This window comes from Morchella importuna (genome assembly GCF_003444635.1).
Source record: "Morchella importuna strain M04M26 chromosome Unknown Morimp01GS002, whole genome shotgun sequence".
NCBI classification, from domain to species: domain Eukaryota; kingdom Fungi; phylum Ascomycota; class Pezizomycetes; order Pezizales; family Morchellaceae; genus Morchella; species Morchella importuna.
This window is the reverse complement of record NW_025763399.1, coordinates 662,575-677,291: the sequence shown is the minus strand read 5'-3', so window position 1 is coordinate 677,291 and position 14,717 is coordinate 662,575. Positions and strand designations below refer to the sequence as shown.

At 47.3% G+C, this 14,717-nt stretch overlaps 4 protein-coding genes across 4 annotated transcripts; all 4 read left to right on the top strand.

Annotated features, from left to right (window-relative positions):
* Positions 1-1,391: 1,391 nt before the first annotated feature.
* Positions 1,392-2,149, top strand: LAJ45_01077 (uncharacterized protein; the record flags this gene model as incomplete). The annotated part of the gene is made up of 2 exons (XM_046110675.1): positions 1,392-1,590; positions 1,656-2,149. 2 exons carry the CDS (start codon positions 1,392-1,394, stop codon positions 2,147-2,149), a joined length of 693 nt encoding a protein of 230 aa, XP_045975853.1.
* Positions 2,150-2,787: 638 nt separating this feature from the next.
* Positions 2,788-3,633, top strand: LAJ45_01076 (uncharacterized protein; the record flags this gene model as incomplete). Its single annotated transcript, XM_046110674.1, has 1 exon — positions 2,788-3,633. One exon carries the CDS (start codon positions 2,788-2,790, stop codon positions 3,631-3,633), a length of 846 nt encoding a protein of 281 aa, XP_045975852.1.
* A 1,633-nt stretch (positions 3,634-5,266) lies between these two features.
* Positions 5,267-6,920, top strand: LAJ45_01075 (uncharacterized protein; the record flags this gene model as incomplete). Its single annotated transcript, XM_046110673.1, has 6 exons — positions 5,267-5,585; positions 5,681-5,989; positions 6,061-6,153; positions 6,211-6,300; positions 6,359-6,520; positions 6,592-6,920. The coding sequence occupies 6 exons, from the start codon at positions 5,267-5,269 to the stop codon at positions 6,918-6,920; spliced, it is 1,302 nt and encodes a 433-aa protein (XP_045975851.1).
* A 4,327-nt stretch (positions 6,921-11,247) lies between these two features.
* LAJ45_01074 (uncharacterized protein) lies at positions 11,248-14,295 on the top strand (the record flags this gene model as incomplete). The annotated part of the gene is made up of 16 exons (XM_046110672.1): positions 11,248-11,476; positions 11,557-11,679; positions 11,738-11,752; positions 11,881-11,970; positions 12,030-12,134; positions 12,191-12,217; positions 12,363-12,467; positions 12,532-12,612; positions 12,885-12,932; positions 12,988-13,011; positions 13,084-13,209; positions 13,277-13,375; positions 13,436-13,663; positions 13,723-13,857; positions 13,931-14,029; positions 14,123-14,295. 16 exons carry the CDS (start codon positions 11,248-11,250, stop codon positions 14,293-14,295), a joined length of 1,707 nt encoding a protein of 568 aa, XP_045975850.1.
* Positions 14,296-14,717: the final 422 nt, after the last annotated feature.

Below are 14,717 nucleotides of genomic sequence, written 5' to 3'. Positions count from 1 at the left end.
TCCGAGAACGACATAATATAGTAGAGATGACGCAGAGGGGGTATGAGCAGGGACATGTTAACGGTTCTGATAGAACCGCGACCCAGCCGATTGTTATTACAGAGTTTGCTGGGTCCCCGGCGGACAATGTCTAGGCGGTCATTATTATGCTGGTGGAGTACGTAGAGAATGAGGAGAATAGCCTTCGGGAGTTTTTGGAGCCCTTTAGGGTGCAGGAGGAGGGGAGGGGGTAGAGCAGGTACGGTGAGGAGGTAAGGCGGAGGTGGGCAGTGAGGTGGGGGAGTGGATGGGGTTATTTGTGTGTATATATATATTTGGGTATGGTGTGGGGGGTTGTTTTTTGTCTTTTGTGCTGCGATTTGTGTATTTATTTAATGAGAAATTTAGTTATGAAACCTCTACGATAATCCCATCTGAGGTCTTGTTTTTCCCTGGCCGGGGGGGGGGGGTGCGCGTTGTATATATGTGGTCTTTCAGTTGTACCTGATCATAAAATATCACTCGGTTGGTAACAAACTCAAAATGATCGTGATTTCTGAATGGTTCCCCAGCTTACAGAAGGGCTTAGGACTAGGGTGTCAAACTAGTTAGTCTAATGGCTCCAGTTATCGACTCTGCTGAGCATTGGTGTCCCAAAATGATTTCAGGTTGCACCAAACGAACATTGCTCTCTTTGGTGATATCTGGTATTTTGGCGTCTTTGTTATCTGTTATTAACACTGTGTGAAGAGAACAAGGTAGACCTTCTTGATAATACGTGTTGTTTAATACATCCTTCCCCATAAATGAGCCATCCTCCGTTCTTGTTAAGCCTTGATCCTGTCATAATATAGGATTCTCTTGAGTTTCCTATAGGACCGCGACATGAATAACAACCTTTATGTTCATGAACCCACTGTCTCTTTCCGATTCAGCTCCCTTCACCCATGGTTGAAGTCACACAATTCAAGCTTCCTCATGAAGCTGCGATATCAAGTTTTCTCCATTGAATGGCGAAGGGATCCACCCCGCATAAGTGACGATTCCATGATGCATTTTCCGGACAGCTCTATCATAAACATCGAGATAGAAATCATCAGCCACTACATCATTTTCCCTACTCTAGTTCTTTGTGCTTCTATATAGAATAAAGCCTGTGATGTACATTCGTACCCAAAGAGTGGAGATACAGGGGCCACAAATTCCATTGTGTCTCCATAGAAAACCCTGAATATACGACAATATTCTAGGGTATGCTATTTCTTGTGGGCTATATCTATTTGAGTGCATGTCCACAGCCCTACAGTTTCTCTGAATCAAGCTAAACCATTTGTGTCTATCCATCATTACTCAGTACTACCACTGTCGGAATCACTCATCAAATCGCACATCCTACTCAACCTATATATAAAATGTTCATTCGACCATCATCCTCCCACGGCGACCGCCCTTCGCTGGATAGGTCCCCGTCCCAGGACCCCCGCTCACCCCGGAATTCAAGACGAGTCATATACAGCTTCTCTCCACTTGCCCAGCCGTTAGCATCAAACATTGAGCTCCTAGAGTCTACGCCAGTTGCCAGTCAAGCGCAGATCGAGGCATTGTACGAGGGTAAGATCTCACCTCCGGGATAAAATAATAATATACTGCCAGATATTAACTTGTGAATTATTCAGCATGCCGTATGCTCATAGTCGCTGTCAGCGGCGGCTACGCTCCTTCCGAGATCTCCTCCAGCCGGCAGTCTTTTATCGACGCCCGAAACGCCATGCGCTCCACCCCACCAGGTAGTAGCGAGAGCATCATTTCATGGCTCGAAGACCAATCTCCCGTCTCAGAACACTTTCTCCCGGTCATCTCACCGACTAGTACTTCTCGCTCCTCCGGCAGTATATCAGTGCATAGCATGGACAGTGGCGAGGAGATCATTTATAATGCCAGTGTGATCAGTGAGAGCGAGGCGGAGAGGATGCAGGCCGAGGAGAGGATCATCAGTGATAGGGATTGGGAGATGGTGGAGCAGCTTCCGGTGCCAATTGGGCATGCACAGATCATTTGGATGATGCGCTTGGACGAGTATGAGGATGAGATGGTGCTGCAGGGGATGAGGGGGCATGTCTTCGCTTTGCGAGGAGGGATACATAGGCGGCTAGATAAATTGGAGCGGTAAAACGTTCTGGTGTGCTGGAGAACCTAGGTCAGAGCATGTTGGGGGGTGGGGGAGTAGTAGTAGGTGGAAAGTGTTAGCTTATTAACTTCTGGTTATCTTATTTAATTTATTTGTAGCAGATAAAGGTTGGTGTCCGTATAAAGACTGACATACCTCGCAATAGTCAGGTTATTTACAGAGGGCTTGTATGCCGTGTTGAATATTTCCGAATGAAAATATGAAGTATTGGCTCTCTGTCTCTCCCTGCCTAATACGTTCGTCTGGGTTTATGTTTGGCTATTGTGATGCGGAGAGTGCCAAGTCGAAATGGTAGACCGAAGAACCAGGGCAAAGGAGCCGTCGTTTCACATGCGGGTCCCATGACGTAGAAGAGCTGCCCAATCGCATCTAAGAAATCAGCGACCGTACCAAGTGATCCGACCAATTGAATCCAGTCCCATAGAAAGAGAGGCTGTCCGTCTGTTATTATTAACAGCCTCGCTGAGGTCCATCCATACCCCACCAACCACCAAAATCTACCACCCTTATAGCATTCCGAAGGTTTTCAATCGTCAGAGAATATCAAACAATCTCCAAACACCGCAATCCTGTTCTTTCTACATATCATCAAAGCACACTCTCTCCTCTCTCCACTTCCAATGGCACCTACCCCACCCCCCACCAACGGACTCACTCCCACCAGGACTTACCCCCATTCCAGCCATCCCATTCACGCCACCCTTCGCACTTTCCCCACCCTCCCCATCGCTCCCACCCCCCTCCTCCACGCCCCCCCTCCACGCTTCCACCGCCAGCACTATATCACCCTCGGCGGGGAGTTCGAGAACGCACGCAACACCTCCCACCAGCAGGCAACCAGCACAAGCCCCTCCCACCAATACGCAAACCACACAGCCCACCACCAGTTCCCGCAAGCACTCGCAAATGTATCCACCACCCCGGAGCCACAGCCAACAAAAGAAAATGACCCCGAAGAGAGCTTTGGGCGCGCGGGCATGTTCCGCTATGGAAGAGCGCCGTATGCGAGGTCGCTCACTAGGAGGGGTGTGAGGGACTTCAGCGCTACACAGATCGAGCTTCAGGCGGCGGAAGCTTGTGTGGCTGCGCAGAACGGTGTGGCCCGACAGGATCAGCATAGATCACAGGAGGAGGAGGAGGGAGAGGAGGATGAGAGCTTTGAGGCGTGGTGCAAGGCCCATGGGCTTTTGTCTGAGGGGATGGAGGAGAAGGACGGGGTTTTTGATGATGATGAACGAGTACTATCGGGTATGTTGCTGGTTGTGGTTGGGGTGCTGTGGGTTCTGCTCTCGTCGTGGGGCTCTGTTTGCTTCAACATATGGGCGTTGAGGAGACATGTTGCGGTTGTGTTTTTGTTTTCTTACTTAGCCCTGTTGGGTGCAATATGTGGAATCAATGCGTACTTTTCTTTTGATTTGTGTTGTTTGGTGGTTTGGTTCTCTTCTTTACAATTTGTCCTTGCGTAGTTCGGCCTTCTTTTCGTTCTCTTTGTTGCCTCTCTCATTGCTCTTCTCGCTGTTTTCTTGTTGCCCCCCCCCCCCCCGGCTATTTCAATTTTTCATTCTCTCGTTTGTTCGTTGTTTTTAATGTTTCGTGTCTTCTCTAGCCCTTTGTCTCGTTGCCATTCCCGGAGGAGTGCTTAGCTTACTTCTTATCATTTTGCTGCAGCCTCGCAGATCGAAATTATAATAATTATAGCATTCCTCGTATCCTCCCGAGTGAAAAGTAATTGACACGGCCATCGCGCCGAAATCAAATCTTTTCCAGACAAGCTAGGCTTGAAATCGGAGGTGGAGAACTTATATCGTGTTTGCAGGATGATTCCCCTACACAAAGTCCTATAGACTGATGGTATCGCTCATAAATCTTTCTACCCTGGGATTAAGCCTGAAGCTAGATGTATTTTGGCCATGGAAGGTGTTTGTCCACCCAATCCCTTCCTCCGAAGGGAAGTCTATTACCACCTACCCAGTCCGCCCGTAGCCGAGCGCCATGATTTACCTAAACGAAGCGTGGCCCATCCACTCAGAGGACAACGAAACCATCCTAGTATCAAATCAAAACATATCTCGAAAACACAGAAAACAAACGAGATTACAATCATTCAAGCATAGTTACATAGGGTCCCCGAGCCTAAGCGAGCGCACCAACTCCTCATATTTGATTCTCCCCACACATTACGAACCACAAGCCATCGTAGCTTGAGCCTCAAGTAGATACAAGCGCATGTATGGATTAGCTGCAGCTGGAGTAACACACTGCAAGTTGCTCCTCCCCAATGCGTTTAGCGTTCTCGGTATTCTCCGTGAGGACAAAGATGCGCCTTGGCGCGAGTGATATTTCGTGCACGAGTGACATTCGATGACGGATTCCTACTCTCCTGAACGTAGTTGTATAAAGCGGGAACTACGAAGAAAGGTTGTATCGTATTCGTGGTGTAGACATTATGTAACCTGGTTAGAACGTTTTTCTTGTCATTCAGGTGACCGTGGGTACTCGGTTTTGGTGTCATGGTGGAGCATCTCAAATACATAATCAGGGGAATGGGAAGGGCTGGGAAATTTGTTGTGCGAACGAAGTATCCAGAACTTCTTTATGGGGTCGATTCTACACGTTTTGGTGGGGGCTGAGCTGGCTATCACCAACCCTCGGCTGTTCGATGGTCATAAGTCATATCTACCACCGTAGATGGATGGTGTAAAACAATCTCTAGGGGCAAGAATGGAGAAGAGAAGAATACGTTGAGACGCATGTTCGGCGGCAGGTTAAACAGAACAAAGAATAGCCAGGTACACGTCGAACAGATGGCAACGCTAGCACAGTTCCCACCCTCGACCCTCTTGTGGGTTACCCACGATCCACAAGTCCTGACGAGGGGGTAAAATATCACCCAAATAAGTATTCCACGTCACAAGCCCTAAGTGCAAAAGACCCACTCGCCAACCCCCCACGAAGGTCGTCGAACACGTTACCCTCCTCGCACAATAAACAATCCATAATCACCAACACCCCTTCCCCCATCTCTTCCTACCACAAGCCATCCTAACACTAACCATCCTCTCTACCATCTGTGTTTAATCGTGATCGACAGGATCCAGTATGGCACCAAAACGACCTCTTTATTCTCAGGGGACTTACGAGGCGTCTGTGGAATCCAGGGAGGATCCGCCACGTAGAAGCCGAGCCCTTCGCAGTCGCAGCCCGGGTCAGCCCATGCTGATCGATGTAGGCGACACCCCACCGCGTCCTTCAGATCAACAAGCACGCAACCGTAGAGTAGACAGGCGAGCAGAGGCTCCAGAAGAGAGAAACTCAAACTTCGTCGACTTAGAAGAAGCCAATGTCCGCGGAAGACGCCAGTCAAGGAACATGTCACCTCCAGCTCGGGAGCCGCGCGATGCCAATCAGGAGTATAGTGGTATGACTTATACCTCCGTACCAACTGCTGATCCTCTAGCCATCTGTCTCTTCTCATTCCTGTGTAAACTTGTACCTGACTAATGTTCTTCTTAGACTTCAACCATCTCAGGGAGTATCGCGAGCGCGATCCTAATCCGTGGCGTGTCAATAGTAATGAAGAGCGCCATGGCAGGCAAACCACGCCCTACCCCACCCATAATACAAGAACTCTGGCCGATCATGTTGTAAGGTCCTACCCCGACTGGACGAAACAGTCGGATATAGAAAAAGAATATACTGCTGTGGACAAAATGATCGAGCTATTCAGGAACGATCAACGGGCTCAACAGCCCACGTTGAATGATCGCAGTGGTACCACCTCGATGAGTAGACAGAGATATGAGGGTCGTTTGGATACTTGGCGTAATAGTAAAGGCTTCTATATAGCCTTCGATGTTTGTTATATGACCCAACGCTGACCTGAAATATTGCAGTGAATCCTCCTCCGAATATGAGTTCGCTCATCGAGGCAAATGCTAGGATGCGCGATCAGGCTGAGTTGCAGAGAAGCAGGCGAGACCCTGTCGGTAAGGAAGTAATCTGTTTCGAAGTAAAGTTCCTTCACTAACATCCACTTGTTCCAGGAAACAACCTTCCTCTTCCAAGGGAAAGGGCCGAAAAAATGATTAGTGCCGATATGCAGAACCCGCCTCCGGATCTCGCTCGTCGCTCAAGTTCGTAAACAAGATCCATGCATAAGACGTTTTCTAGCAAGAGACTAATATGAAGCAGGACACACTGGCCGCAGCGCTAGGCCGTTGACTCCGCCCCGAGCTGGGCCTTCCAACTATCGCAGTCAGCCCCCAGATTTGAGGAACTTCGTCGGCACAGGATCGCCGCCGGTTGCGAGGTCTGAGAATCCTGGTGGCGGAAGGGTGCTTATTGAACCCAACAGTAAGTCTGTAGATCCATGCTTTTGAACTGAATATTTTGGAGTGGTAAACTTACATATATCCTTTTTACAGTGGAATACTTTCTCCGTCACGGAAATAGTCCAGTCGCAGCCCACCAACCGCAAGCACAGAGACCCGCACCTAAACGCAACGAGGAGTTCCGGAATGTCCCGACTGCGCCTCGGAGTGTCCGTCCCTTCACCTTCGATCCTCAAAGGACTTATGGCCAGTCTCGACCCCCCTCACCCAGGGCACAGGCCACCGTTGAAGTGGCACCTTTTACCTTCCCTGCTCCAAGGCGTTTGCAGCAGGGGAGCAGAGACCTGCCAGATCAGCGTATTAGACCTTCTCCGGTCTTCGATTGTGACGAAGGCGAACTCCCAGACAGCCAAGACGCTTGATGATGGAGGAGACGTGCAGGAGGGTGGGTCGGGATTAGTGTCGGTAAAAGCGTGCGATATCCTTAGTTGACAAATAGTGAGAGAATTCGGGAAAGGTTATGGCGTGAAAGAATAAAATGACATTCTGCCATTCCATTAAGCTTGCCTTTTCTCTCTTTCGTAATCAAGGTGAGAAGTGATGGGAGTGAGGTGGCGTTAAGTTATTTTTGAGGATCGAAGAAACCATTTGCTTGTGTGTCCCTACATTTCTGAGCTGGGAGAGTGATTGATCGGAAGAGAACCTTTCAGTCAACGGAGCCATCAGAACCGTTGTAGTGTAACTTGTGGGCGGAATGGACAGGGAATGGACCAATCATCACTCTACTCTCAATCTATCCTTCGATTTGTGTCTAGATTTGAAGTTAGTAACACCGTGTCAACGCTAAATACACGTTATCTGCCTCACTGAATAGAAAGACACCCGAAAGGCGACAAATAGATCTCTCCTTAAGCTGTGCTGGTCGGGGGTACCTAGGAACCCTAACCCCATCCCACACAGATGCCAAATTGAACGCTCATAAAGAAGGTCAAGGAATAAAAAGCACAAAAAGTGAACTGACTAGATACAAGGCCGAGTGAGCTGGTGCGCTGTTCTCTCATCTTGGCAGGAACCCCATAAGGTGTTGGAGGCTAAGATGAGTTCTCGTACAGGGTGTTCACCATTTATACCCATTTGTAGTACATGTATTCCATGGGGGGGTACTTCTCTTCTCCTTACGATCCCATAAACATCTATCAGCTGACCTCAACTAAGTAGACAATGAAACAGGGCTGAAAGAAACTGCTTTGCCGGGGGTAATGTAAAACATATCCAGACCGATAAAACGACAAACCCCCCGAAAGCCTAGAAAATCATGGTCACTAAATTGGTACATACGATTCCACCTCGAGCTCTCCAGTGTGTGATTCCACTATTCCGGGCGAGAAGGGGAGACAGGCGAGGAAGGGAACTTTCCTACTGCGACCGAGCAAGAACTGAGCCTAGTCAAAATTTAACCTGGAGATCTGTCCCCCCTCCCAAAACCAAACCTGCAGAGCGTTGTGACGGGTTAAACGTTTATATATGGGAAGTAACGTTGATACCTCTTTAAATCAATACATGGATAGAGAATTCAAGCAATGTCATATGAGGAACCCTTCAGCTTGCATTGTATCCTGCTTCTGCTGTTCAAGCCTCCCATCTGGGTTTAATTAGACGTATTGGAAAGTCTTGATATGGTAGCCCATCTTATTTTTAAGGTTATAATTGAACATCTAGCTAGTTTACATTAAAAATTCGCAAACATGATCAGAGAATACATATAAAGAGCCAGCTAATCTATACCATCTCTCATTCAAGCTGAAGAATGATTCACAGGGTTTGCTGTTGTGGGAATATCTAGTAAGAAACTATGAGTGACTTTGTCGTTTCGTGCTAAATGATCAACCAAACAAGCAGCTGTTTGAAATCGTCATTTCTGTGACTCCACTTAATAAATAACAGAGGCATATAGAGGTAAATAAAATGATCTTATCTTTTCACCACCATCTTACTTTGGATTCATATGATTTACTTGAGCTACGGTATATCTCTGTCCCCCATCACCATACCGTATGTTTCTACCACCGGTATTAGTGATGGCTGTGTTAATTAGCACGGTAGATCTGACTTACCTTAGTATGTATCTGTGAAACTATTAATAGTAGTGATGATGATAGTAGTTGTGGTGATGACGATGATAGAGAAGAAGGACGATGATAGAGAAGGGCGCTCGTAGGGATGCATTGGCTTTATGACATACGGAAATCGGGTCGTTTAGTCGGTAGGAGGTGGTACGTTTTGATTGCGTCGTCTTTTGTACACGGGCTTGGCAAAGCAACCACAAAATACAAGACCGGGTACGAAGTCGGAAGGTCATTTAGCCACTCGTCATTTACCGGGTTCATTAAACGAAAAGGTCATTCAGAGTTGTCCTCCGGAGAATGTGCAATAGAGGGGCTTTCTGGCAGAGTTCTACGTGCTAATGTTATCCGATAACCTTTAACAGGGTGCACAGACACTTATCAGCACACGCATGGTTTAAATGGTCGAGGGGTATGCAGTCAGCCTAACGGAGCCACCATGTCGACCGCGGGGTCGGGCGTTCGACACACCTCGGCGCAGTGGAGAGCGGTAATGTGTCTGGAACCGAATGGACCGCGCATCATGCCATATTTTTTTATTTTGTCGCTTATCTTTTATTTTTATTTTTTTGTTCTTTTATAAAGCGTCCGTCCACATCCCCTGGGTAGATATACGTACATAGTCGACTGCTGTGGCTCTAGTAGAGTACAAATAACCTTTGTCATTTACTAGAGTCATTTATATGACCACCGTTGGTAAATGACAAAGTCATTTAGATCTATTATTCTAATACCGCTACTACTGCTACTGCTCCCACTCCCCCACTGCTTCTGCCTCTACTGCAACCCCGCTACTGCCAGCTGCTAGTATTGGCTTGTTTGTTACTATTACAATAATGTCCTACAGAATGGAGCCGCTTCGAATCTTGGGTTTGGACAGATATCGCAATATCGGTCTATAACCCTAACCCTGGTTCCGCAATTGTCAACACCCGGAATCGACAACGCCCGGAATCGACAACACTTGCTGGATAGTGATTTTCCGTTCAATTGATAAGGTTAGGCTACTTCGCAAGTGCGGTGTGTTGCTGTCCTCTGGGGCGTCTCTTTCAAGGTTCTTCCAGTACCCGTGTCTAGAACAAAATGGCGGAGGTGTTCTTATGTAAAAATAGGATCCGAGCATGTACTTGATATATGCTGGAATACTTGATATATGCTGGAGCGGTTGCCCCGACGGGAAAAGACGACTCGTCAGTCTATTTTTCAGTTTCTTTCATGCAGGAAATTGGATTAGTATTCCCTTGCGGAAATTCGGGATTTCTTTTTATCATTTCTTTTACTTGTTCAATTTTCTTTCCATTGTGCTTCATGTGTTCCAGTCATATTATGCAGTGTAAAAGTTCTTTGTATTTCGGGAATTTTCACAAAGGGCTATATATATTTCGGTTCTTAGAACTCTCTCTACAGTTCTACTAAAATCACTTCACGGCTATAAAAAGAGAACAAAGGAAGGAAATATTCAATAAAAATTTGTCTCGACACGCCCTTCACACGCACCCACCTAGACAATATGTACTTTTCTCTCTTTCATATCTGACTCTGACTTTCTCTCCCCAATAAAAACTGTGTTATAGTCGGTGTTAGCAGATACCGCCATAGCCAATATATAACTACTTGGAAGATCCCTATTCCCGGTATGGTTGGGTCCCTGTTCGATATAGATATATATAGTATAATGGTATTTACATGATTCTTATGTGAAACAGTCAATAGCTAGCCCTGCGCATCTTGAACCTTTTGTTTTCTATAGTTACATACATTATACATGGATAACATCACCGTATACCCATCATTCTGCATATGTCAACGAGGAACCATTATGATCTCATGTTCATCACTTACTTCCGTTGAATAGTAAGATTAACTCGTACCTTGCTACTATAACAGCTCTTTCATCCACCAATTGGCTCAAAGATAGCTGATATTAAAAGTGAACAATCTAGAGTTTTTCTTTATCAATCAGAACACGTTTCTGTACTGGTTGTATGCTTATATGATACTCTTTCAACTCTCCAGTCATTCGATCAACACCTTACCTTTGAATGTCATTTGAATACAATACTAAAGTGAGGTGACATCTATCTCTGGATATCCCACCAGCCTCGGACATCATGTATTAAGGGAACTTCAACATTTGACGGCACTGAAAATATCTCAATCATGAAATTCAACATATACTCCACATTATGTGACATAAAGCCTCTAATTCTCTATTCAGAGAAACTGATGTCATTCTCTAGATCCGATACCACGCTATCACCACACAAGTGGACATGGTTAAGACAGCCTAATCGGTCTCTCACATCCTGAGCCGGCTCGACTAGGCCACATCGTTTTTGTCCAATGAAGTGTGAACAAAGCACTACCTCTATAAAGGAAACTCTATTATCTTTACTTATAAAGAAAATATGATTACCAATTGCACCGAACTCTACGAGTTCAGGATAACGCCGCGGTATAGAGGGTGGCCGGGTAAAACAGCGTGCAAAGTTCATCGGCCTCAATAACCCGAACAATAAGGCGAGTTTGAAATACCAATTTCATTCCTTTGCCCTACCATACAACTCTCACCATCACGAAATAACGTTTCTTGTGCATTCACGAGACACTCAGTGGAAAAACAGAGATGGATGAACCAATCCGACCCAAAGTTGAGTCCCCGCCAGCCCCGGCAGGAAACTCCGCCGCCGAAGAGGATAACGGTATTTTCTACGCCCCAATCCCAAGAGATCGAGTCGTCCCCACATCTACTTGGGACACAGATGATTATACTCCTTCGCTGGTATATCCTCAAGGACCTATTTTCGGACCTTATGACCCCAAAACTAGTCCTAACTACCGTGAAGAACCCTCATGTATGTTCCCTTTTGATCACATTGTGGCCATCCCTGGCAGTAAGAGTGCATAAATAAATCTCTAACACAGATAAAACTAGTGTCCGATATCCGTTGCAGGACAATGATCGACGAAAACAAGTTCGCAGACACCGAGGGTAAGTTTAACGGCGGTATTAAAAAGGCTCTAATATGGGATGGAACTTGTCATCATGTCTGCCCCAGTATGTCTTCCTCACCACAGCCAATAATAAATACAGTGACCCGCTAACATCCCTTCAGCGTTGGAAGTTGATGGTCCGTAAAGGTCTGAATATAGGTTCGGGAAGCGTAAACTCCTGCCACCTACGGAAGGTATTCGCCCGTGTTTCCGTCTTTCCAGTATCCAAGGAGCGGAGTCAAGGCTGACTAGTTTTGCGCCGCAGTCAGCACCAAGGCCAAGTTTAAAACGGAGTTTGACGATGATTCTCGCGTCCGCATGAGTGACATTCCTCCGTATCCGGAAGGCCAGAGTGGTCGGTGTTATTGATAGTCCTTTTCTTGCGTTGGATATGTGGCTCATAAGGCGAATCAGATGGTCGATGCTGGGCCAGGTTTGTGGAGAATCAGGATCGGCGAGCTCCTATGAGCTTCCCAGAACCTGAGCAAGGGGAGAGGGCCCTTCAAACCAAGATAGAAGGTAGTAGTCGCCGCCATCGTATTGTTGTTTGAGACACAGATGCTAATGTGTCACAGGAGTCCATGCAATGGCGCTCGACGAAGGTGCCCCGGCCGTGAATAAAGGCAGAAGATACTAGGTTATTAGGCCAGAGTCAGCCCGCTCCCGTCAAGCCCGAGCTTTGGGGCAGATCCCCTCCTCACAGTCCAGATACTAATTCCACTATGGAAATCTAACACGACTCATTAGAAGCTCACGCGCTCAATCTATCCTATGCGCCCAATCATTTCCCCCGCCCTGGTGTGGAGGTGGGCAACCCTCCAGGGGCGAGCACGCGGGAATCTCCAAATCATGGTATGCCTCTCCACCACAGTTCGGATATCTACCTAGCCGCTGGTATGCTAAGTTGCTCTCACAGAAACCTCAAGCCCCGATCTTTCTAGAATTCCGCATCACGTCGAATACCAGGGTGTGCACACAACTGGTGCGTCCGAGGCTCGTAAGTTTATCCTTTATTGTTTCGTGTGTTGAGCTGGTTGCCGCCGGGAGAAGTAGGGGTCAAGCCCTTAAAGAGGAATTTAAGGGTAACAAGTGAGAGTTGGAACGAATGCTAAGACTAGAAAAGATTGGCTGACTATCTATTTCTTCCGTCTGAACCAGAACCGCGGCAGGATGACACACAAAAACAACGCCCAGCGAACATAAGAATCAAACGAGAAGCTACGTGGAATTACTACGAGTGACTAAGAAAACCTCGGGCTGACAAGCCAGAAGAGATTACGGACGAGAACACCGATCTGATGGAGAGAATAGATATTGGTGAGTTTTCCCTTCTTACAGTCTTTTTGAAAGTTTCTAATTAGCTATGTTTCAGATTCCGAACAACCCGTTCATGAGGGTATGCGCATTCATCGTTTTGCTTCTCCCAGAAAAAATCGCTGTCTTACTTACTAACCCCATGGTGCATTAGCCCCAGCAACCACCACTCTCCCGGAATGCGCTCCACTCGGCATTACCACCGAGGATGTTGTGCGGATGTTTAATGAGACTCAGGCCTCTGGCTTAGGTTTAGGCTCTTTCGTCGGTCACCTTGGGGGTAAGTAACTACATGTATCTTCAATTATACCTTGTACCACATTCTAACCCCCAGATCTACTACCCAGATCTACGTGACCAGCAAATATCCTCCGCAGGAAAGGCCCAAGACTCCGCTACGACCAAGACTCAGGAGGGCGCCCCCGATGCGACCAAGCCTGTTCAATGTAAGTTTTCTCCCATCCCAAGGCCAAACCTTCGAATAGGGTGGTTTTTAATATTCCTAGACCACTATCCACAACCGAAAACCGCGGGCCGACGCATTGCCCAGCCAAAGCCCACACCCAAATCTACACCAGCTAGTGCTGGAGCCGCCCGCACGGGAATACTCACCAACCGACGTCTCCGCCGGTCTGCAACTTCAGTGCTTGATCTCTTTGAGAAAGAGACTCAAACCGGGAAGTATGCCCCCGAAGGGGGCGTTCAGATGGATGCTGATTATGACAGCGTCGAAGGTTCCTCTCTCTCCCTCATGTCGTTCAGATCTCTGGTGCAGTGGGCTAATTTCATTCAGAGCAATCGGCCAAGAAGCACAAGCCTAACAAACGCCAGCGGAAGAGGGCCAAGGAGGCTGAAGAGACTGCCTCTGAGGCTGAACGTGTCTCTGATGCTGCGCAGGCTGAGGCAGATATGCAGCCTTTGTGCATGTGTTTTTATTTCACCTTTGCGTCCCTTCCCTTCTCCTCTCATAATTTGTGCTGACGTATACTGCTGTTCTCCAGACGCCTACGCCGGAATCGCTCCTGGCGAGTCCTCCTCCGAACTGAGTACGCCAAGCAAAAGCACTGAGTCGCTCGTAGATCTCAAGGATGCTCCGACTAGTATAATGCCCCTCTCCTCCCTTGCCCCCCCCCCCCCCCCCCCCACACCACACACACACTCTCTCTTTTGAATTTACTAACCTTAAACTATAGACACCAAGCCGACCTACAACCACCCTTCCCAGCGTCTCGTCATCCATGAGGCTGATCTGGTTCCGGATCTCGCGCTCTGCCGCGCCGGGGAAAGGATCACTGATGCTAGGGCTCGTCTCGGACTGCCACCAAGAGCGAAAAAGGAGAAGACACTCCCGCTCAGAGCGGAGTAGGAATTACATACAGCGGTAAGCACATAAGTAGTAGGATTAGGGACTCTCAGCTTATCCAAGAGTGTTGGAGTAGAATAAAGGACTTACTGCGATCGATTTGTGTCTTTCGTTGTCATTTTCTCCGGTCTATATCTTCTTTGGTGTCTTTTCTCTATATATCGTTTTACTTTAGTCTGTTTTTCTCCCTATATACTCCCTCTTTCTGTGTCTTTAAATAGGTTTATTGTAGATGTAGATTATATTATACTATGCTTGATACGTTGTGATGTCTTGTGTCACTGCGAGTGAAAAATGATGAAGCGGCACGTGACTTGTACGGTTAGGGTTGAACCCGCGCTGTTTACGATGGGGATCTGGGCATGAAGAGCGACTAACCTTATCTTCCACGTACAGGTCTAGAAATGGAATTCCGGGGTGTAAGA